Source organism: Nelusetta ayraudi, unplaced genomic scaffold, assembly GCF_046127955.1.
Source record: "Nelusetta ayraudi isolate G7.1 ecotype Tasmania unplaced genomic scaffold, CSIRO-AGI_Nayr_v1 ptg000026l, whole genome shotgun sequence".
In the NCBI taxonomy this organism is placed as follows: domain Eukaryota; kingdom Metazoa; phylum Chordata; class Actinopteri; order Tetraodontiformes; family Monacanthidae; genus Nelusetta; species Nelusetta ayraudi.
Genome location: NW_027466076.1, coordinates 4,097,982 through 4,122,500, shown reverse-complemented (window position 1 = coordinate 4,122,500; position 24,519 = coordinate 4,097,982). Strand labels below are relative to the sequence as shown.

The window sequence follows — 24,519 nt, the reverse complement described above, 5'->3', positions numbered from 1 at the left end:
AGTCCAGGGGTGGACGAGCACATTTGCCGTGCATGAACATGATGATGCTGCCAGTTAAACCAGTTAAACCAGGAGCTGGAGGAAAACCCGCGGAGGGACGTCGCTGTCTTGTGCACGCATGCAGGGAGATTGTTTTCTTTATTTCAAATGAGGAGTAATGAGCTGAATTCTGCACAAATTACCTTTTCAAGTAGCTGATTTTAGTTGTTTGCATTTATTCAATTTTCCAGGAAAAATCCACGTGAATTGCTAATTAGACCCGCGCGGTGAGGCCTTTCCCCAGGAGTGCTTGGCTGCCTGTGCGATTTCTCCTCACTCCTGTGAAGGAGATAATCAGGGAACACAAAGTGACGAGCTTGAACGATCACAAAATCGCATTTTGTGCCATTTAACGCGTCTTCATTCGTCGGCTTTACCCACGTCCGCTTTTATTCCCGACACGGCATTAATAGCTCATCTGTTTTCTTTTTTTTTTGGAATCTTGACCTTCTCCTTCAATTCAGGTCAACACATAGTTGACCGCTGACCCCAAATTGCACCCCTTTCATTTCCTTTTGAGCCGCACAATGCACGCAGACACTCAGGGTTTGTGTTTCTGGGGTTACACTGTTGACCTGCTGCCGCCAGTTACTCCCCGTTTGTTCTTTGCCCTTAATAACAACTTGCACACACACAATGGTGTGTGGTTGTGCGTGTGTGTGTGTGTGTGTGTGTGCATGTGTGCGTGTGTGCACGTGTGTATTGTGAGGAGGAGGAGGAGGGTTTGAAGTCGATGACTGATGACAGTGGAGAAAGAGGCTCCCTCTGTCTGTTAACACCCATAAACTACCAATCTGTCAGGCCTACACAGTTTGCGTGTGTGTGTGTGTGTGTTGAGTGTGTGTGTGTGTGGGTTGTGTGTGAGCGTGTGGGTGTGACATATTGGCTGGCCACTGCAACGTCTCGAGGGACGGCAGTTGGAAAGCCTGTGGCTTCTGTCTTGATTGGTCACGGATGTCACTCTTTTGCGCGCACACACACACACACACACACACACACACACACACACACACATACACACGGGCCTAGGGTTTGCGTGGTGCAGGCGTCACCGCGGACGCCAACAGCAGATGTGCAGACGACTCACGGCCGTCTGCGTATTAACAAAGCAAAGCAAAAAAACAAGAACAATGGCAAAAAACACTGAGGTAACGGTGATGTTACAAGTCCTGCTCATACACACACACACACACACACACACACACACACACACACACACACACACACGCAGTCCAGGGGGTCATTTTGTTTAAAAAAAAAAAAAAAAGGAGGAAGAGGAAAAATGTGTGTTGGAAGGGACAGCAGATACGATTGTTGTCAGGAGGGAGTAATGATAGTAGTAGTGGTAGTAGAATAGAAAGGATAGAAGGCCTTTCTTAATCCCACAGTGGGGAAAGTTGCATAATTACAGCAGCAAATGGATAGAGTTAAAGTTAAGTTAAAAGAAATGAGGAAATAAAAAATAACATTTGTAATCTATAAAAGGAAAAATAGTAACAATAATAATAATAATAATAATAATAATAATAATAATAATAATAATAATAATTATAAAAAAATAATAGTAATAATAATAATAATAACAATAAAGAAAAAAAAAGTCAATTGGATTGCGATACAGGTTAAAATACAGACAATAAAAGGTCCTTGTCTGTCTGAAACAACCCCCCACCATGTCTGTCACAGACAAATGCGTGCGCACACACACACAGACAGTATCAGAGGGATTTTGAGCGTTTATACTTTCAGATCAGGAGGAAGACAGGAGATGTTTCCCCAGAGAGAGAGAATGAAAGATGGCGCAAAGAAGGATTGATTCAGGGGAGGCAGCAGTGGAGGGGGGAGGAGAGGGGAGGGGTGGGGTGTTGGTGGCTGGGGGGAGGGGTGGAAGTCACGGAAACAGCGGTTGAGGAAAATTTCACAACATTCGGTTCTGTCTCCTTGTTTTTCGTTCTCTTTCTTTCTTTCTTTCTTTCTTTCTTTCTTTTGTTCTTTCTTTCTTTTGTTCTTTCTTTCTTTCTTTCTTCTGCTGCACCATTCAGAGCCACAGCTTCAGTCAAGGCGGTCATAATGTGGACTGTCAGGTGTGTTTCAGCACATTGTGACACCTTCCCTTCAAAGAATCAAAACACTTTTTACACCTTTTTGTGGTCACACTCTTCACGATATTGAACGATGGCAAACGTCATCTGCAGTTCAAGGTTCACTTGTGAACTGTTACTGGAATTGTCACTTACAAATATTTGCATCAAAGTATTTTTATCATGTCAAACCTCCCTTTTTGAGGTGGAGTCAGGTCACTGGGATTACTTCGATTCTGACTCAATAGTCGTATTTTTGTGGTTTGGCAGGAAGGTTGGACACCACTTTGAGTCCAACCTGGAGCTGTGGTCCAAACCGTCCGTTTGATCCGAGCAATTCTCTTTAACTGACAAAACATTATTTCTAGGCGCGGGGGGACCCTCTTCAATGACTTGACAAAAAAAGATGAGAAAATCATCGATAAAATTGGAGGAAATGTATTTGTAAATTGGAACATTGGTAGGTTCGGCGAAAAAGCAGGGATTGTGGCTGCCAGTGCATTCGAGGGATTTCATTGTGTGACACACAGCAGGCCAAGGAGGAATAGAATCTTGAAAAGTGCTTCAAACAGGTGCCACTTTGCCGCCCGCACAAAGAGCTGGAAAACACGTTTCACAAAGCGTAGAGTGTACGGACACAACATGCTCTTTTTTTAATCCATTGAAATCTCAAGTCCATTAAGAAGTGAGGCAGGTCGGGAGGAGAAGGAAAATACATGTGTTGTTGTTTTTCAAAACTGGAAACCTTTTTTTTTTTTTTTTTTTGCGCTACCCAAGTGTGTCGTCCTACAGGAGCTGTGATTTATAGTTTAACACAGACAAGGAAGCCTCCAAAGATTTATGGAGTGTAATCTAATCGCAGAGTCAGCTTGGCTGTGGGCGCAATCAAATGTGATTGAAGTGTTTATTAATGGCAGCCCTAAACTTTGGAGCGCTTACACTGATCTTTCTATTTAAGCACAAAGAAAAATATACATTTAGGTTTCGTAGTTTTCGCCTATGCCTGGCTTAGAACCACCACCAGAACCACCTCAGAACCACCTCAGAACCATCTAGAAACACCTAGAGCCTCCCTAGAAACACTTGGAAGCTCCCCAAAACCACCTAGAACCATCTAGAACCACATCAGAGCCACCTAGAACCACCCCAGAACGACCTCGAACCATCTAGAATCCCCCCATAAACATCTAGAACCACATCAGAACCACCTAGAACCATCTACAATCCCCCAGAACCATCTAGAACCACGTCAGAACCATCTAGAACCACCCCAGAACCACCTTGAACCATCTAGAATCCCCCTCAGAATCCCCCCAGAACCACATCAGAACCATCAAGAATCCCCCCAGAACCATCTAGAACCACCTAGAATCTTTCCTTTTTCTTTCACACACAAGGCTTGAGAGAGAATGAGTAACTGTTTCCCCAAAGCCTCTCTGAACTGACTGACAGTGCATGCATTTTAACCGCGCGGCAGCTGTTAATGGAAGAGAACAAACCTGCCGAGTTCATTTCTGCCGCTGTCGTCTCACGTCATTAAACGCGTGCGCACGCCTGGATGGATTTAACCGCCGCAACTGCAAAGACTCGCCGCTGAAACGTGTTTACACGGCGTGCAGTTTACTTTGCAGAGCCTCAGTACTCGCGCTCATTTCCGTTCTCCTTTCATATAACCGAGCATCGTCTCTCTCCGTTGCAATAAGACGATGCCAAAAAAGATGAAAATCGAAGACAAAAGTTGGCAAAAATTTTAAAATGAAAACCCGGAATTGACGCTCAAACTACCTGGTGAAGCCATCGGCAGCGTGGTCTCATGCAAAGCAGGTCTAACTTTTTATGTTTCGCAAAAAAAAAAAAAAGGTTAAGAAAGCACACTTGCATTATAAGCAGAGTTCCGGGGAGACAGATGAATAGTTCATCTGTCTCCCCGAAATGAATGATATAAATTATTCATTCAAGGGAGCCACTCATTTGCATTTCAACGAGACTGTACGTGGAGGCCTGTGCTGCGTAAATAAGGTCAAATTTCAACATTTTACACTAAGTCTCATTAAAGCCAAAGTCCATCCATAAAAATGGCTAAAAGGGGTGAAATCGATAAACAAATGCTAATACGTATGCAAATTGAAGCAAAAAACACGCACTTAGACATACGTAGTGCCGGTCAAGGGAAGAGTTAGATTTCAGATCAATACTATTGATCAGATATGGCCTCATGATGCCGAAGGCTAACACTGTGAGATACTCTGGGCGCTACAGCCGCACATCGGCCAGATAGTAACGAGAGGAGGAAATGGAGGCAGAAGAAAGAGCTGATTCTGGCAGGAGGAAGGGGAAAAAATGCGGCGAAGCAGTGAAAGCCAAGGAGGCAGGAAGACAGGATGCAAACTGAATGTTTTGAGGGCAAGGATGATGGGGGGGAATCAAAAAGAATACTGAGATCGCCTGGAATAACCCCTGACGGTTGCATTTCGCCAGTGAAAGTCTGTGTGAAATATTCCAAGTGAAAAAACGCAGGAAGACAGAGCTGCACTTGAGGATACAGGAGGTCCAGCTGTGCTGAGCTACGCTGAGCCAGACAACAAGAGGTTCAGACAGATCCGTGCAGTTAAGAGATGTAGGTTTAGATAATGAAGGGCAATCATGAATACGAAGCAGCAGAGGCGCCGTTATCAGATTATCGAGCTCAAGATTCAAGATCAACCCAAAGTGTTGTTAAGTTTCCCCGCTCTGCTTTTTTACAGCTGTATACATGCCTGGTGAGTGATGATGAAAAGCACACATTGGCCTGAGTCTTCCTCCCCAACACTAGGGGGCGATATCAGTCTGCCCAGCGTGTTAATTTCCGGTTAACTTCTTTCGTCGCACAATACAACAAAACAAAGCAACTAGAGTGTCATACAACACCGGTTTTCTGTCCGTACTGGTCTTCAATTTTACGAGTTTCCTCACCGAACAGCTGCAGATGTGCTTCGCTACCATCAGCGGATTGGTCAGAAATTTACATATGACTGGCGATTTTACTGTTGAGGCCCACATCTACCAAAGCGAATATACTCTTGTAAGTGAGCGCTACGTACTAATGTCATTTAAAAACAAAGAAAAAAAGACATATAATTTATGCAATTTTGCTTCAAGCTGGACTTCATTTCACCCGAGACTGTGACAGTGTGAGCGGAGAGACGACACGTCTGGAAGCAGAACCGTCAAAGACTCAGTGTTCCTCGTTCATCCCCAACCAGCAGCTCCACTTTGGCATTCTGCAAAACACTGAGCCCCCAAAGTCTTTGACATTCAAGATTCATCGTCGCAGTCAACACGGCACAATTTCTGTCCTTTGATGCAGCCGTGTGGTCTAAAGCCCGCATCATTGACATGCCTGTGGTCCACAAAAATCCCTTAATGAGACCTTTTACACGTAATTACTTAATTACTTAAGTAGATATTGCTTAAGCAGGTATTAAAAATAGTTTTCTAACAGACAAACGGGTTTACTTAATCTAGCACACTGTCAGTCCAGACGCAGCCACCCAGACGCCAACCGTTTTACCTGCACAACTTCATTGCGTCAAACAACAAAATTGTCAAACAACAACGGAAACCGGACAAATAGCTCCTGCAAATTTCTCTGATTGAATAAAACACACAAAATACGCCATAATCCATACTTGCGTGGTATGGAGGTACAAGGACAATAATATCTTGGTCTGGGTTGGTTGGTCCGTTCTTGACTACAACACTACTGATATTGTATTTGATGGTAACTGATCATTGACATTCTATCGTGTTAGAGATGTAGTTAATGCAGAAGCTAATGCTCTGGCTACGTAATGCATACAAAACTGGCGCTGGGTCACTTGCTCAGCTATGCAAACTTGAAGAAGTGAACGTAGGTAACACCTCATGGCAACCCTTTGACACAATGTTACATCGTCAAGTCAAGTACCAGCAAGAGAAGGTAGCAATTAAATATTTTTAATCAAGAAGTTCCTGCGGTGAAACAGTTGACGGGCTTAATCACCCTTTAATTACAGGTGTGCCGTTGTTGTGGGCCTGAGCGACGCAGAGTCAAGGCATGCGTTCCAACTTGTTGGTCTCCTGTCGGTTATGTTTCCAACCTCGCAGGAATGCTACTCTGACATTACCCATCCGAAGCTCTAAAGGTTAGTAACGTGTATCATTTGGGGGTGAGACTGGAGGACCAGGCTGCGCTGTGCAGTGCTGACCTTTGCCCTGCCGAAGTGGTCTCCAGCTGAAGGACATCCCGAAAACGGCGAGGGACGAGTTAGTGTCTCGGTTGGACGTCAACCGCGAGGGTGAAGATTTCAAATGTGTTTTTTCCAGCTGTTGACGATTGAGGGCAAAATGGAAGAGCTTCCACGAGCTGCATGTGAGGACGAGATGGAGCGTTTTTCGGGGAGACAAGTAGTACGGATAGAGAGCGGGGGGGGGGCAGAAGATTATGGAGAACAGGGATAGAAGATTAAAGACAATATGAAGAATGAGGGCAAAGAGGGAATTAGTGGCTTTAGAATAAAAACCCCGGAACATCATCAGTCCTCCCTCCTCACTCATGTTCCTTTTATCCCCATATTTTCTTTCATCCTGCAGTTTTTACAGCCGCTGTGTTTTATTTTTTCGCGACTTTCAGGTTTTTCCGGGAAGTGGATCTGTGATCAAAGAGCGCCGGAGTGGCTCTGACACCATTTCCCCCCGTACACTGTAGATTTTTATCCCCCGACATCAGCGGCGAGGAAGGAAAAGCCACGCTCGTCTCTCTGAGTGCTGTTCCTGTGTCGTCTCATCGTGTTCAGCGCTCAATTTTGTAAATCGTAACATGACCGTACACAAAGTGCAGAATGGTAAGTGGAATGTCAGTCAGCGAGTCATTTCTCATCACGCTGGAGCTCCAGCAGCGAGACAACCTCATCTCCCGTCGTCGGACGACCTTATAAATGGACCTGAATTAAACATGGCCGAGGGTTTAAAGAAGAGTCTGGGTGACGTGTGTAGGAAGTCAATTGCCTTGAACGCACATCAGGTGTTGAATACAAAAAAATATGTGCACATATTTCATTAAGCGAGTTTTGGACACACCCTTATCAATGACTGCCAATGTATCAAACCTGTTGGGTTTTTTTTAGATTTGCACCTGCTTGAACAGCTCACCTGGTACCAGGGTCTCCCAGTGGACACAAATCTTGTTGCAAGTTGACTGTGTTCTATCACGGATGTACAGTTGACTTTCTTATGGAATGGATTACAGTATTGATTGTAGAGGCGAGCGAAATCATGTCCTTGCTGCATGTATCATTGCGATATTTATGAGGCTTAAACTTAAAAGGTAAATTATACGCTTGCCAGAATAGAGGAAACTCTCCAGAGGGGAAGCACTTGCTTTTGTTGCTTCTGAAATAAACATTTTCAGCTCCAGACATAATCTTGGGAATTGCTGTTTTGTGTTTAATAGTTACATTGTATTAGCCAAAACAGGGTAAAATTTCAAACATAATCTTATTCTTTACAGTGAATAATCAGATTTTGTCAAGGGAAGGAAGTGATTTTCATCGGAATGAATAATGTAAAGTCACGTAAATCAGTCAGAAGGAGGAATACCAAGCATGGGCTACGATATGCACACAGCAATATTTCTGCATGGACAAATTCAAATGCAACTTTTCTTATGTATTTGTTCCTCACAACAGATGTGAAAAAGCAGTTTAATCAAACCTAAATTACAGACAGCAACAACAAACCAATTCATTCATAATAATATCCTCCAATCAACGTCCTGTCCTGATTGACCCGTCAAAATACCAGCACAGCACTGCGGGCCATAGTTTGACACCTATGGTTTATCCTTAAACACGGAATTGCTAAACAGGCTATTTAGGTCTGCAGGAGTAATAGCTGTTGTAGTTATGTATTTGTTCTTTTGACATGATTGACTGTTGATCCTGAAAGCACTGGGGGAGGTGTTTGGGGTGAAGGGGGCTGGGGGGTGGGCACTGAGACCTCAGCGGACTCGGCGCAAAGTCGCTTAAGGATTGCCACACACACACACACACATATACAGTACAGTCGTGCGTGCATGCGGTGTGACAGCTACTCCCTCTTCTTTGCCGCGCTGACAGCAAGCCACCTTGTTATTGTCATTCATTGATTGTGTATGTGTGCGTGTGTATAATTGGCCCGGCTGTGGACTGCTGGGTAATTGTGTCTGACAGCAGTAAAGGTCTGCGCTAAAAACGTGTGGACTGAACGCTTATTGGGGTTCTAACCTTCGCACACACACGTGTGCGCGCGCGCACACACACACACACACACACACACACACACAGTCGTGCAGCTATCTCACATCTCTCTCAGGGGAAGTGTCAGTGGTGTTTCTGTTTTGAAGCGTTTTGACAGGAGCCAAATGGAAAACACACATACACTTTAGTACTTTGGCGTGCACGTGCGTGTGTGTGTGTGCATGCTGAACGTGAGCGTTTCGCTCCTCAACGAGAGAGAATATTGTACATTAACTTTATGTTGTGTAAACAGACAATTACATGTGTACACACGGAACTCTTGTTTCCTTCCCTTTGCTGTTGTATTTGTGTAAACAGGCTGCGGGCTCACGAGAACCCAGTGAGACGGTTGATTGTTAAGTCTATTGAATCTGCAATAGAAGATTAACAACCTCTTGTGTCGCTATTATCGCTCGCGCACAAAAAGAGGCTGTGGTTATTGTGCCCACACATACTGTACACACATGCATAAGGAACAATTAGCCTGAGATCTGTGGGGCCAAATGATAATTGGCTAAAAAGGGGTAACGCTAGCTGCATTTCCATGACAGTTTTTCGCAATATAATAGCGATATTCCTAAAATTTCCATGACACTGCTGTGATATACCTCCATATGGATAAATCTGAAAAACCACCTCCAAACCTTTTACCCATAATTGAGAGTTTTTTCCAAGTTTCGGTGTTTCCATCATCAGTTTTTTTTACTGCTGTTGGCTGGTGCCCACCTACTGGCTTGTTTAGTTTAATGCAACAAAATCATGAAAAATAATGAGATTGCAGCTGCAGCCTCAGAGCTTGAGATGGGAGCCCAGGTCGGCTGATGCTGATGCTGCTGCTGCTCCTCTTTGCATCCAAAGCAGCCAGTTGCTGCGGGACTTTCCCTTCAGAGTCGTTTCCAGGTGGCAGTGTAAGTGGAGCGACATGCTGGAGATGACACAGATAATAATGAAGGTATTTTATCCTGGTCTGGCCCCTGGTGGAAGATCGGCTGGCCAGAGCAGGAGTGCTCGTTGGAAAGAGAGATACAATGGATGGATGGATGGATGGATGGATTGGTCGGTGGATGGATATTTGGGAGTACTAAAGGACAAGAAAAAAACATATGCAGAATTAACAAAAATAAGAGTGACACATTTTTGGCTCTCGGATCATAAAAAACCTGAAATGCGTAGCTGCTGCTGCTTGATGTATTTTGACGTTTAATTTGGTGGGCACTGAGTGGTTGGTGGTTGTTTGTGTGTGTGTGTGTGTGTGTGCGTGTGTGTGGAAGGGTAGGGAGGGGGGCGGTTGGAAGGTCTCCCTTTTTCTTTTGACTTTGGCCTTATTTTTGCCTTCCTGCTTTCTTGAAGGCAAGGCATTATTTTATTTATTTTATTTTTTGGCCGTCAGTCAGCAGATTTAAACAGAGATGCATGCAGAGATGGAGAGAGCTTTTGGACTTTGTCCAGCCTCTTAATGCAGTCTCCTTTTCAGACACTAACATGTGGTGTCAGCCACATCCACCGCTGGTGCGTGCGTGTGTGTGTGTGTGTAGGTGTGTGTGTGTCTTCACGTGGTCTTGGCTCTTCTCCAGCTCGCTGTCACTGACTCTCATCTCATCAGTTAAACGACTGGACGGCTGCATCTCCATCAGCCCTCCTGGTTCCATTAGAAATCCAGGTCACAGAGATTCCCCACTCATGGAATTCTCCACTTTGGGGTCCACTCAAAACCAAAGTGGTGCAAAATGGGCGCATTTGTATAGGGGCCACTTTGTACCTAGTGACAATATGAACCAGGAAAGCAAAGAGTTTGCTTGAAAAAAAAAAAAAAAAAAGTGGTTCACACTGTCCCCTCACAGCCTCTCTGTGTACACATGTACTTTAAGCACATTAGGCTAATTCAACTTCAGCTTCAAATTGTCCATAGGTGTGAGTGTGGATGGTTATTTGTCTCTCTGTGTGGCCCGGTGGGGTAGGATAGAGCAGAGTAGGAGGGAGCAATAAGTAGATACCTGAAATATTTGCATGATTGTTTTTGATCATTCGAAATTCATGTTTATTAAATATTAATAACAGTAGGCCTGTCACCATTCCAGCAAATCTTTACCAACGTTAATCTTGTTCCAACTGTCCAATGGTTAGGGTTAGGGCTGCATTAAATTCCACCTTTAAGTGTCTTGTTTCCACCAAGAATTAACACCAGGCCAATCATCAAGTCAGAAATACACATTAAATGAGATGCTGTAGTGTTAGCGTGAGGTCTTTTGTCAAATCATCGGCCAACCGTGGGGCCAAAGTTTCATTATTTTCAGATGAACTTATTAATCAATGGCTAGGAAGTAAAAGTGGCGTTGCGACTTCATCTGTGAAAGTGAGCTATGGCCTCATGAACCAGCTGGCGTTCAGTGGAATGAGAGAGAGAGAGAGAGAGGAGGAGATGGAGGATGAGGAGACAGGTCCTGATAACATCAAACTCTGGGCCAGTGAGGACAAGGACACAGCGATGAACTGTGAGTGCGCGTGTGCACCACTGCCGAGGCTGAGTACAGATAGAGCTGTCAAGATAGGGCTGCACTGATAAGGGAAAGGTGGCGGTGGTGGTAGTGGTGGTTGGGTGGGTGGGGTGACCGCTGGAGGAGAATCAATAAGGGGGAAACCATGAAAGAAAGAAAGGAAGAAAGAAGAACTGAGGGAGAAATGGAGAAGGTGAGGGATGAAGGTGGACGATGGAAAACAACGCTGAGACGGAGGCAGAGTCTTCATGGTTCTCCTGGTCTTTGGAATCACTTCACAACACTGAGGTCAAATCCTGTGTCACAGCTGGTGAGCCTTGAGAAATGAGAAACCATTTAAACCATTTATGCATTCCTCAAAAATACATTTCTAATCGTATTTCATTGGTTATACACGTATACTGTAGAAATCTAAACATTTTTTTTTTTGATAAGTGTTTCACCAATATCTACATAATGTTGGGAAGCGTGCCTGACTTGGATGGGTGATGGGACTTTGTTTTCATTAGCATGAAACGATAGCGCAGTCTTTTATGTCGAGTAGAGGTCGACAGACCTTGTTTGGTTAAAAAACATAAAAACTCCGATGTTGTGTTGTGGGCTCCTCTCATTCAGCCAAAAGAGGCTGTTTTGCCCCCCCCTTCCCTGCCGGCTGCCTTGGAACATCCCACTCCCTTGTGATTGATTGGCCAGTTGCTCACTGCTAGTGTTAGCTAGCAGGCTACTAGCTCTCAAGCAGAGACGTTACAGATGTTACACACAGGAGACAGGTACAGCCGCATGAGGAAGAAACTGTAACGTCATATTTATATTAAAAAAAAAAAAAAAAAACAACAACGACCGTCTGCTGCGCTTCAAAGTCAACTTTGGCCCCCTAATGACTCGATTCCTCACTGATCTCCGCCGCAGTTCAGACATGGCGGGAACTGACACTCCCTGAAAGGCTGCTTTGACCGCACAAACTGCCTCTCTGATCAGGATGAAAAGAGTTTTCAGCAGCGGCAACATCAAAGACAAGAAGCCGGTAAAAGTCGCCGCCGCAGCCTCGAACGAGATTAAACAACAAGGTGGGAACGAACGTAGAACAAACTACGCGACGCCGCTCCGGTAGCTGAAGGGAGGGGGGAAAAAAAGCCACAGATTACAGATGTAGTTCTGTCATGTTCTCCGCCGTGACGAGAGACGACTGTCTTAAGCAGGGACAAGGACGAGAGACGAGTGTTTCCGTACCTGCCGCGAAAGCTAAAGACTTTTCAGTCATTCAAAAATATCAGAGAGACAGACATTACGTGTGCCTTTAACTTTGGTTCAACTTTTTTGTTGTGGCGATATGCGTGTGTGATGTTTTGGTGATCAGTCAGAACAATAAAGTGAAAAGCTTCCGCGGGCATTGCCCTTGTGGTGCTCAACATTGGGACCCCACAGTTTGCCAAACTCGGTTCAGAAAGTCAGTTTTCCCCGGCTGCTACTGTTCTCATTTTTTTTGGTTTGCTTTTTGAAATAAGTTTCTCCCCCCCCCCCCCCCCCCCAAACTCTCTGTTGTGGTCAATCTCTGCAGTTTATTTCGAGGACAAAGCTGGTTGAAATGTAAATTTGTTGAGCCGACTAATGTTACGCAGAGTGCTTCCATCAAGGCGCCACACAGTGCGCGGAATGAACGCAGAAAAACATTGTTCCAGTTTAAAAGCGTTAAAAACAGATTGTGCGTATTTATACAAGTCTTGAGTAAACCTTTCAAACTTTGGCCTTGAGTGACAAGGCAGCTTGGAGAAAATATCGTTTGGGGGTAAAAACGAATGTGTTTTCTCAGAAAAGGGAAAATTGGTCGATGATTTTCAAGGTTCTCTGATGGGTGTTTAAAACCCAACTCTTATTTAGATATTGGAAAGTTCACTTTAAATTGTGCTTCTACCTATATACAATGGAATCTTTAGGGCGAGAAAAAACATAGTCAAGAAAAACACAGCGTGTCTCCACTCTGCTTGCATGGTGTTATCCTGCGCTGTGGTAGATGCACAGCGCAATTTGTCACGAAAATGGAAACAAATTGGACCGCACAGTCTTTCAGTCACATTAGACGTCCATTAGGTGCAATTTTCTCCCGGTGTGAAAATCAAGGATGGTTATGTGGCTGAGAAAATGTCACCAGAGTCTCCTTCGACAGCACAGTTTCAATTCTGTGTGTGAGCGAACAATGCCAAAAAAAAAGAAAAAAAAGAAAGAAGTTTGCTTTGATTGCACTCGCTGCCCCTGGATTTTAAAATGTCTCTGGGCAAGATGTTGACCCCAGAAGCAGTCCTGATGTTGCACAGTTTACTTGTATCTTGTATCTGGCTGTCAACCATATTAGACCTCTCCACTGTTTCTTTTTCTTTTTTTTTCTCTTTGATTTAAAGTTTTCAGTTTGCTCTTACTTATTTTTGACACACTTTGGATTCTTTCACAACCTAATTATTGACCCATTTGTTACGTATTCCTTAATTTATCCCCTTCTGCTTGTATTTCTATTGCAATCCCGCAGCTCTGAATGCTGCAGCAGATTGTCGTTACCAAGATCTGTCTGCCTGTCTGCCTGTCTGTCTGTCTGTCTGTCTGTCTGTCTGTCTGTCTGCCTTCAAACTGTGTCCAAAGAATCAAGGTTAAGTCGGGCTTTTCACCTCGATGATCAACTCCAGGATTACTTTTTGTCTGACTCTTCTTCTTCTTCTTCTTCTCTTTTCATAGCCTCAGATGCATCCACCTCTTCCTCCTCCACCTCCTCGTCCTCCAGCCTTGGCGGCTTTGTGGACTTCGTCTTCTCTCAGGAGCCCCAGGACACGGTGATCGTGCGAGGCGGCGTCCTGCAGTTGGACTGCCAAGCCCAGTCGGACGCGGCGTCGGCCGGCCCCCCCTCCATCACGTGGCGGAAGGATGGCGTGCTCCTGAGCACGGTGGTGGACGAGCGGCGGCGACAGCTGGCCAACGGCTCGCTGCTGGTGCAGAACGTGGTGCATTCGAGGCACCATCGACCGGACGAGGGGGAATATCAGTGCCTTGCCACGCTGGATGGACTGGGGAGCATCGTTAGCCGGACTGCCAAGGTCACTGTGGCTGGTAAGACCCCCAACTGTTGGAACTGTTAACCCAACTATATATGTATATGAAAACCCAAATATATTGAAAGAACCTTGAATATATTGAATGAAACTCTGAATATATTGAATTAACCCCAAATCTATTGAAACAAGTGCGTTTCAAGTACAATACACAGTATAATACTAATTTACTGGTTAATCAGTCAGTCAATCAGTTCAACATTCTTCTGATGGTTCTGCCTTTCAGGATCTAAAGCACAGTAGGATTCACTGTATGCGGAATTTCAAATTGGAAAAAGTAGGAAAAAGTGACCGCCTCAGTTGCAGCAATTCAATATGACAGTCGACGGCCGTTACTTAGTCCAAATAAAAACAAGTAGAATGGCCGCAGAGAAAAATAACCACGATGGATGGAAACAAAGGAAAGGAAAGATTGCAACCAAAAACCGAAGCAAATAGGCATTCGCTCAACCGAATAGCCCTAATATTATTTATTTAAGACCCGCTTCCACTTTGATTTGGTTTAGCCGCCCGGCAGAGGAAGGCCTCGCTCGCCTCTCTGTCGTCGATCAGGAAATGAAAAACAAATCTCTGCCGTAGCCATCAGCTTTATGAGGCTCCCTCTCATGACCACTTTTCTGATGAGGCACCTTTCACTTCACATAATACTCACTTGTTTACTCAGAATATTATCTCTGATTGCCAAAGCATTAGCACTGTCACTTCATCATGACAAATAGAAGGCATCCTGAAAGTCACTTCAATCCACCACAAAATACTATCAGATTTTGCCAAAGAGTGAAGCTTTTTTTTTTTTTACTGCTACTACGACTACGACTACTACTACTACTAATAATAATAATAATAATAATAATAACATATAGCACCTTCAAAATCCTGTGAGGTTCTTTCCAATAAAGTCAATAAAACAATACATGAATATGAGTCCATTGAAAAACAAAAAAAAAACCTGCACTCAGTGTGAAGCCACACCAGGTTTTAGTTTACAGTACGTTAAAAATCCCTCCAGTATGAACAAATTTGTGAAAAATTTGTGAAAAATGGGAAAGTTGACATGTTTAAGATCAATGGACAAGCAGTATGTTTTGAAGAAGTATGATAAGAATAATAAGAGAGAGACCATCAAAGTAAAACATCTGTTTTATTTGTTCTGTCTAGCAGTGATTATTTGCAGTATTTACTCAAAGATTAAACTCTTTCCTTGCTGTATTGAAAATACTTCAAATGTTGTCAGTGCAAATGTTGCTTAAATAATTGAGTTCTTTAGGGACAGTCTGCGCTCAGCCTTCCGTCTGTCCACTGCCAATTAGCCGTCAACTGTCAACAAGGACCTTGAAAGATCCCAATTAATAGAAGTGAGGAGGGCTGAGGTTTGACCTACACAGTCCGATAATAATCGTTCCCAGGACGCAGATTCTGTGTGAACTGTCCCCAATTCCCCGAGCTGGCCTGGTGTTTATCATTTACACTACATTACTCATGCGAGTGATTGTCTGTTTTTCTGGAGAGGCGTAAAAGAGGCAAAAAAATAGCAACCACAATAATGGGATTGTGAAAAATAACCAAACATTGGGACATTTATAGATTTCTTCAGAGGTTTCACAGTGGGGTTGTTGGCGATGAGGAGGCAGGACCCAAAATGCAGACAACTCTGGGTTGCGAAACAGAAATCTATTTAGTGTGAATAAAAAAACTAAACCAAAGCAAGGGTGTTGTCAAAGGGAAAAATTAATGAAACCCGAGACTTTTCAAGAAAACAAGAGACAAGTGATCTGAATCCACCATGATTAAAAGCAATGAAGAAACAAAAGACAAAGACAAACGCAGAGGAGGACTGTTATTACCAGAGGGGCATCAGGGCAACACAGGTGGGAACAATCAAGGACGGGACTGACAACGAGACGCAGGCGAACAAATCAAGGGGGGGGGGGACAGTGTTACAACCCGGCTCGTTTTTTTGAGAAGTGGGAGAGTTCTCTAGAGAAAGAGAAATTAAATATGCTCTATTATCCACTAAACAACAAAATAAGGCAAGGCAGAACTACATCTTATAGGGACCATATGGTGCTGTTAAATCAAATAAACAGGATGTAAAGCACAGAAAAATACAAGGAGATGAGACTATCAGAATAAAACAAGAAATGCAAAAACAGCAGATCATAAATTGAGGTTTTGAACGTTTAAAGTTAATTGACATCATTTAACACTTTTTGTTCACTCACCTCCTCATCTCTGACTGGCTGTTGATCGAAATCTGCCTTCCACTGACCTACAATCGGTGCCGACGTTTGTACTCGTCTGTAAACTGAAACGATGAAGCGGAGGTGGTAGAATATCGCACAAAGCAGTGGAGATTATTCCACCTGATGTCCGGGGCCAGTGGGGTTGCTGGTGTTGGAGTCTGTCCCAGCTGTCCGTCAGCTCGGAGTCCGTCACTGTCAGCTGTCTTCGGGGCCGAGGCCCACCAACGCCTCGGACGAGTCGGCGCTTATCGCAGGGCCACACAGCCGCTGGCGCTCACACCTCCTGCTAAGGCCATTTAAGAGTTTCCACACAGACCCAGGTAGAATGCTGCTGTAGATATATGTATGCTGCTTTGCATGTATATATATTTATATATATATGTGTATATATATATATATATATATATATACATATATATATGTATGTATGTATATATATATATGTATGTATATATATATACATACATATATATGTATATATGTATATACATACATGGGTGTATATATGTATTTATATACATATATATATACATACATGTATATGTATATGTATGTGTATATATATATATATATACATATATATATATATATATGTATATACATATATATATATATATATATATATATATATATATATATACATATATGTATGTACATATATGTATGTATGTATATATATACATATATGTATATATATATATATATATATACATATATGTATGTATATATATGTATGTATATATATATATATACATATATGTATATATATATATATATACATATATGTATATATATATATATATACATATATGTATGTATATATATGTATGTATATATATATATACATATATGTATATATATATAGTACTTGGGTTTGTGTGGGTTCTCAACAGGTACTTCATCGTGCAATACAAAGACAAAGACAAGATTGTATGTGTGTGTGTGTGTGTGTGTGTGTGTGTGTGTGTGTGTGTGTGTGTGTGTGTGTGTGTGTGTGTGTGTGTGTGTGTGTGTGTGTGTGTGTGTTTCCAGCAGATGAACCCTCAGGACAATGTCTTAGCATTTTGACAGTAACATGAGTGTACACATGTGGTATGTTTGTGCGAGTGTGTGCAGCTGCAGGCAGCAGCGTGATGTGCATGGGAGCAGACAGCAGCGCAACTTACATAAGACGCACCATCCACATCCACATCGGCGTTGCCGTCACCGCAAATCTTTGCCATGTCACCGCGGCTCAAGTGCAACCAGCGGCGACCCTACGTCCCTGGGCCGCTCGCGCTCAACTTTTTTTTTTTGTTGTGACGTTGCAAAACAGGCAGGGGACAAAGTGTTTGAGATAAAAAAAAACAAAAAACTTATTTTGAAGCAGAAAGTCATCCTGAGCAGCGTGGAAGCAGAAACAGAAGCCTGAAGTGTGTGAACGTTGTGTGAACCAGACACAGCAGTGTTGTTTATGCTTTTGTTGTTTCCCTTTGAGATCCGGGTCCAAGTAACCTGGAATCTGGGGCTCCAGAGACTTGAAAACTGGCACAAAAAGCCATGGAATTACAAATGTGTGCTTCTAAAAGACAGAAGAGCCAATTATTATCTGAGGTATAAAGACACATACATATATATATATATACATATATATATATATATATATATATATATATATGTATATATGTATATATACATATATATATACACTGTATAAATTAGTTTGTAAATCCACCTAAAATTCTAAATAAAAAAGTTAAATGCTAGATAGCTTTTTCTCAGCACATTACAAATCAAGTCATCTGTTGTAATTTGTGCTTACAGTGTGTTTAATGATTCCATATTTATACTTTATGAATTATAAATTAGGGTTTGGGTTAGCCTCCCTCAACCTCCATTCATAATTTATAAAGCATGAATATGCAATCAATAAACAATCACAATTCTAAATTAATTATGAAACTCACCACTTGACTCACGTTCAAACATCGTCTAGTTATTGTGCCTTAACTTAGTATCTACTCAAAATATTTGTCAAGAGATTATTGTCTCATCACCATCATTTGTGGTGAGTCGGCGCTGGGTTATTAAAGTGTGATTATTCACAATTTGTGTTTCTCCTTTCGAATGCGTCAAATTTCAGGCTCAGATTGACTGTTTTGACAGTTGTAATGGTAACTTTAAATCATTTTACCCGCCTCAACAAGTCATCAACCTTTTAAAGGAGCCGACAAACGCATGCATTCCGGTATAACATCACCACAAAGTGGACAAGAACTTCATTGAATGACTTAAAAACTCTCTTCTGCATTCTGTCTGTCTGCCAGGCTTGAGAACCAATGGGATGAGAGTCCAGGCAGACTCTTAATTGTAAAATGCAGATTGTGAGTGCAGCCCTCAGCAGGGTTGTGTGTTTACATGGCTGCAGGCTGCGTGTTGCTGAGGTGAATCTTATCAGACGGAACGCAGCGGGGCTCCTGAACGCAGCAGGCTGGACGCCGCCTGTCCACACTGTCTCTCCATCACTTTTGTTCCCCTCGTTGTCTGACTTTCATCTGCCCTCCCGCTGCTCAGAGTCCAACCCTTCCCCTTCTCCTCCTGCTGTGTGTTGCCTCTCCTTGGCTTTTCTTCTATTTTTGTCACTCTCTCCTCTTGTAAACCTCGGAAAAACAAACCTTTACCGTCGGCTCACATCTGCCGCTTTTCCTCCCAAAGCCCCGTGTTGCTTACACTGAACCACTAATGGGGGCTGCCTGCTGTATTAGCAGTAATAACAGCAGTAGTATTGGTTTTTCTTCCAAGAAGTCTTTTAGAGGCAGAGCTACAGCTGAACGCAGCTGCAAAATGAATCACAAAACATGGCACAAGTCATACGGTAGCAGTCCCACAGTCCAAAAACATGCATTTGAGGAGAGTTGGGAACTCTAAATTGAGAATATGAGTTTTGAAAATGTTGTACTCAAACTAAACCTGCCAGTACCTACCAGTTACTTACCCCAATTCATCAGAAAACATATATTTATATTTCCCAACTGTGGCACATTCTGCAATGCTTTTCAGACACATCTATGCATGGTCTCTCCCTACTAGAATATGTCAAAGTCGCATCAAACCCTAATAGACCAGATATTTAAGATGGGTTGGAAGGAAATGGACCAATGGCAGCACAGTTGGAGATATGATCCCCGGCCGCCTAGGGCATGTGTCAACTGGTTATCGCAATCGGCCGCTCTCACCTGCAGGAAAGCAAAGAGCTGCCGCCAACCATGCGGCCAGCCAGCCAGCCTCGATGGCACACAGGCTGCTCCTGGCCAGCGTCCCACTAGCAGGATTAGAGGAAGGACTCAGGCTGGCCAACACCACCGACGACGGCTGACGTGTCTTAATCACAGCTCAGTGAATATAGACGAGGAGGGGAGACTTTATTCTTCTTCACTGATGGACCAAAATATTGTATAGGTAGCGCTTCCTCCTACACCAGGCACGGGCCAAGTATGGCCCAGGGGCCCATACGCGGCCCGTTGAGCTTTTTATAATCCAGCCTGCCCATCTTGAAGAAATTATTAAATCATAAAATAGCTGTGTTTCATCCATTTTGCAGTGTTTAGGAGCTGTTTCAATAAAGAGCTAAATACCATGGGGCTTCAAAGACACTGATTTTGTTCCAACTTTGCTTTGACACTGCTTTTTCAAGTGATGTCCGTTGTGAAATTGTATTTGATAAAAAAAAAAGAAGATATATATATATATTAATACATATTACTTTTTCTCCTCCCTCCCGCCAGGCCCTCTGAAGGTGGTTGTCCCGACAGAGTCAGTGTCTGCGTACCTCGGTGATAGCGCCCTCCTGCGTTGTGAGGTCTCCGGTGACCCGCCTCCCATCATCCGGTGGCAGAAGAACAGGGAGGACCTTCCAGTGACCTTTGACCCGGACTCCCGGCTGGCGACGCTGCCGTCCGGCTCCCTGCAGTTCAGCCGGGTCCAGCCACCTGACTCAGCCACGTACCGGTGTCTGGCCGACAACCCCGGCAGTACCAGGACGGGCAGTGACGCAGAACTCCGGGTTCTCCCAGGTAACAGGATAGCGACAACGTGCTTTACGTTCTCTATCACCTAAACCCCCTGCTGGAGACCCCTGCGATCTGCACATCGATTTCTATGTCCTGTCCATGCATTGTCAACTTGATTACTAAAATTGCATCGTAATATGATAGTTATTTTGACCCCAGTTCATACATTGTGTTTCAAAGATCAGTCCCACAAAGATGCTACAGAACCCAGGAATTGATTTTCAACAATTCTGTTGATAACCTTGTTGCTTTAATCACATAAGTGATTTTTTTGGGAATCATACAATCAATGATGTTTTATTTTGACAGTGCCCTATCATAATTGAGTTATTTCAGGGCACTAAATTTAATAAAATGTTAAAAAAGGAAAACATTGCAATGTACAAACATTCCTTTCAGTGGTATATCGTGATATTGGAGGATTGGGCATTTCTATCTACAGCTTCTATAGCTTGGAAAATGTACTTTTTGAAGTACAGCTACAGGTCCAGGCTTCACTAACTGATTAGTTTAAGCAGGCTGGCGTGCCAAGCAACGGAAGTTTTAGAATTTAACTTGCAAAGAATTTTACCTTAGTGGAGAATAAAAAAAGATGACCTTTGTGGATCTCACTTTGCTGTGCATGGAGGGTTTCTTTTATTGACGTTCACAAACAAATATTGAGCAAGAATGTTAAATTATCAATAAATTACAAAGAAAAGTAGCACTTTAATCTGCCATCACAGACTCAGGTCCAGAAACAGGTCCATTGTTTGATACACTTAGAAGATCTTGACTAATTTCAACTTGCATTGAGCTATGATCCACTCATTGGAAATCTTATGTTATGCTTTGAATACCTACTTGACTTTTTCGAGGAAGCTTCCTGTGAAATCTTTGAGAGGAAGGCAATCATAGCTTCAGCTCAAAGGTTAATGTTTAAAGGCCCACTGATTTCCACATCACCAACGATGCCAGGATGCATTTGACCCATCACCCAAGGGAGCGTTAAGCAGCCCCGCTGGAGAATAATTGGCTGATCTAACCAACCAAGTCGAACACTAAATACTGAATGCCAAGCAGCGAGGCAGTGGTTACCATTTTTTATAGTCTTTGAGCAGCAGTTTGATCACTGCTACTTTAAGAGAGTGAGAAGGATTGCAGCAGCATATAGATAAAGATCGACTCACTATATTGTGCTGATGCGGATGTGCTGATGAGGGGATAAAACGTCTTCATGCAGCCAAATGGGGACGGCGGAGTCTAAGAGACCGGACCATCTGATTGCTTTGTTAGCGTCAGACAAAGCATCAGAGTCTGAATAACCTTTGAATTGTGTCCGACAATTGGCATACCGCCATCATGGGGCGCAGCAACATTTAGGAGAGCTGAAAGAGTTCATGTTGTAGCATCTAAATATGATGGATGGGACATTTGACCACCTTTCAGAGGCAAATGCGGGTTGAAATCCTGCAGAAATGGTCAAACTTGTCTTTGCATTTTGGTGGTGTCACTGTCAGCCTTGACCTTTGGAGAGAAAGCGTGTGTGTATATGCATGTCAAGTATCAGTCACTGCTTTGTCGCTGTTATATTAATGTGCATATTGTGTGGCTTGGTCTTGCCAGTTGTATCGGTGCCGGGCCGCTTTTTAAGTGCTGGCCACGTCTCTGTCTCGGAGACCACGTAGTGGATGATGGAGCGTGCCCTGTGTAACAACCACTCACTCCCTGCTCCCTCTTGCACTGTGTCGCAGAGCCCGGAGTGAGCAGGAACCTGCACTTTCTCCAGCGTCCCACCAGGGTGACGGCCCAGCTGGGCACTGATGCCGTGCTTGAATGCTCAGCCTCTGGATACCCAACGCCAAGCATCCAGTGGAGGAGAGGAGAGGAACTCATCCAAAGCTGGTCTGTTGGAATCTCCTATTAGTCTGTTTTATGTTATGATGATATATATACAGCCAAAGACTGCATACACACCTCAGGAAAAGAAAAACTATGTGTCAGTACCAAATTTATTCAGACGTCACCCGATTGAAACAACTGAACTCTGGCCTCTGTAGTTACAAGAGGTGCTCAAAGTGGTGGTGGCCATTGACTTCCAGGCCTTTATGTGTACGGTTATGTGTACGGTTAGAGGGTAATAACGCCACCTGTTGGGAAAACACTCCCAATGAGGTATCAATATGTGTCGAAGTACTTGTACAAATTAAATACCAATGCAGGTTTTTCTTTCCCGAAGTGTGCATACATTATTTTTGGCTGACTGTATCTTTGAGTAGATGTGTTCACGTCAACGTGAATGTATCCACTATCTGTTCTGTTATACTATGTATATATTACGGTTGATCACTGGTAGAGCCTTTGTTTTATATCAATTCCAGTAACCCGCTGTCCTAATTATTCACAATAAGAACACATTATTGCTGAAAATAATAACACAGAAGGTGTGCTTGGCTTTCAGACATGATGCTAGAGGTTATTTTCCCCATTTTGTACACTCGGGCTCAGCCCCTGCTCAGGTGCCAGACTTTCTCTCTCTGGTCAGACGATCAATGGTTGTATCCCCAAAATCCCCTGCACTCACTGTGTTAAATTTTTCGTTGGGATGAGCACCAAATTGCCCTTGAAAGCTGAGTCACTGTTGGAAAATGTGAACTCTCTGACTCGGTGTGTTTACCAGCCCTTGTACAAAGAAACAACTGTGAGGCGCAAAGCACGAACATAAAGGGCTGAGAGGGAGCGAGCTAGAAAATGACTGACGTGCAGGAGTTGATGACAAACAAAACAACACATTCAGATTTGGTATCATTTTTGTTATGGGGAGGCATATAGTGTTTCTACTAATGCATACGCAGCTCACTCGGGCTCCCTTGTTGTCTCTCTGCAGGAATAAGAAGTACTCGCTGCTGGCTGGCAGTAACCTGATCATCAGAAGCATCACTGACGACGACTCGGGCAGCTACAGCTGCACTGCTACCAACAAGAACCACAACATCACTGCACTGGCAGAGCTGAGTGTGCTAGGTAAGCAACAGCACGACTGCTGACCTTAACAAGCTGGAGCGGTGCTGAGATCCATGGCAAACTGTCCAAGAACACAATGACAGACTGTCAGTCAGTCAGGGTTCAAACCGCCAAACTTTTCAATTATTGGACGACTTTGGACGAGTTGGCCCAAATGATTGCTTAATTCATGATTATTAAGTGGGTCTATCGTCCCCCCTTGCCCCCCCGATGAGTTTTACCAGGTGTCCTCCTTTTTGCAATGATGAATCCAGCCGCCTTGAACAGATGTACAAGTCACAAACACACTTTCACAGTTGACTGTTGTGTAAAAACATTAAATAATGAATTCATGCCACAACTCAAATCTCTCAAGAAATGAAATAGAAAAAAACACACACACACACACACACACACACACACCACACAAAAAACACCCAAAACTGACTGGTTTCTGTTAACCACCGGACATCCCCTCAAATAATGAAAATACATACATAAATAAATAGACAAAGAACGGAAGAAAAGGAGGTCCTTGCGTCTCTGATGATTGAAACTGCTGCCGAGTGACAGGAGACAGAACCACATCCAGAATCAGGTGCGGTCATGAAATATGAAGTGGAAGCTGTCTGCTGGCTTCTCCAGGTTTTCATCAATAAAATATGTGTGTGTTTATTGTCTGACTGCTTCTCAGCTGCTATTACGCAGCGGGGGGGTTCGGGTGTGTTCAGGTTTGTTCAGACAGCGCAGCAACAGCTGGCTGAAACCAAAGCAAAACCGCAAAATGTCTGTTTGTTGTCTCAGTCGAGGTGTTTGTCACAAATAATTAAAAAAAAAAAAAAAAAAACTTGAATAATATGTGACTCGCATCAAAAGCTATTTATGAATGTGTAAGCGATGTTTGTATTATTCAACGTGGCCCAACAACCAGTTTGATGCTCACACTTTAAAGTCAAAGAGTCGCAATGACAGCAGCAAGGCAGATTCATCAAATTAGGTACGTTCACATGGGCCATAAGCAATGATAATAAAATTGCATCGGGTAAACACTGTGTTCCCGACGGAAATTGGCCCCTCGTCAAATCTCCTCCCACGAGAATTACAGCTCCTGCGCTTCACACCATTCAATGGAAACACCCGCAAATCCCAATTGTACTTTGTCGAAATTTTAGAAATATCGCTTTTATTCTGGCGAGAAACTGTCATGGAAACGCAGCTACCGCCACATGCAGAGAATTTCCA

The 24,519-nt window shown here is 43.4% G+C and overlaps 1 protein-coding gene across 3 annotated transcripts in view; it reads left to right on the top strand.

Moving 5' to 3' along the window:
* The window catches only part of dcc (DCC netrin 1 receptor), a 150,631-nt gene that overhangs the window by 39,433 nt on the left and 86,679 nt on the right, over positions 1–24,519 (top strand). For 2 of the 3 annotated variants that reach the window (XM_076029189.1, XM_076029190.1), the window contains exons 2-5: positions 13,633–14,001; positions 20,011–20,298; positions 22,029–22,179; positions 23,162–23,298. In XM_076029189.1, coding sequence (XP_075885304.1) covers positions 13,633–14,001; positions 20,011–20,298; positions 22,029–22,179; positions 23,162–23,298 — 945 coding nt within the window. Of the gene's footprint in view, positions 1–11,738; positions 11,976–13,632; positions 14,002–20,010; positions 20,299–22,028; positions 22,180–23,161; positions 23,299–24,519 lie in introns of those variants that run through there. The other variant, XM_076029191.1, reaches the window with a different exon arrangement.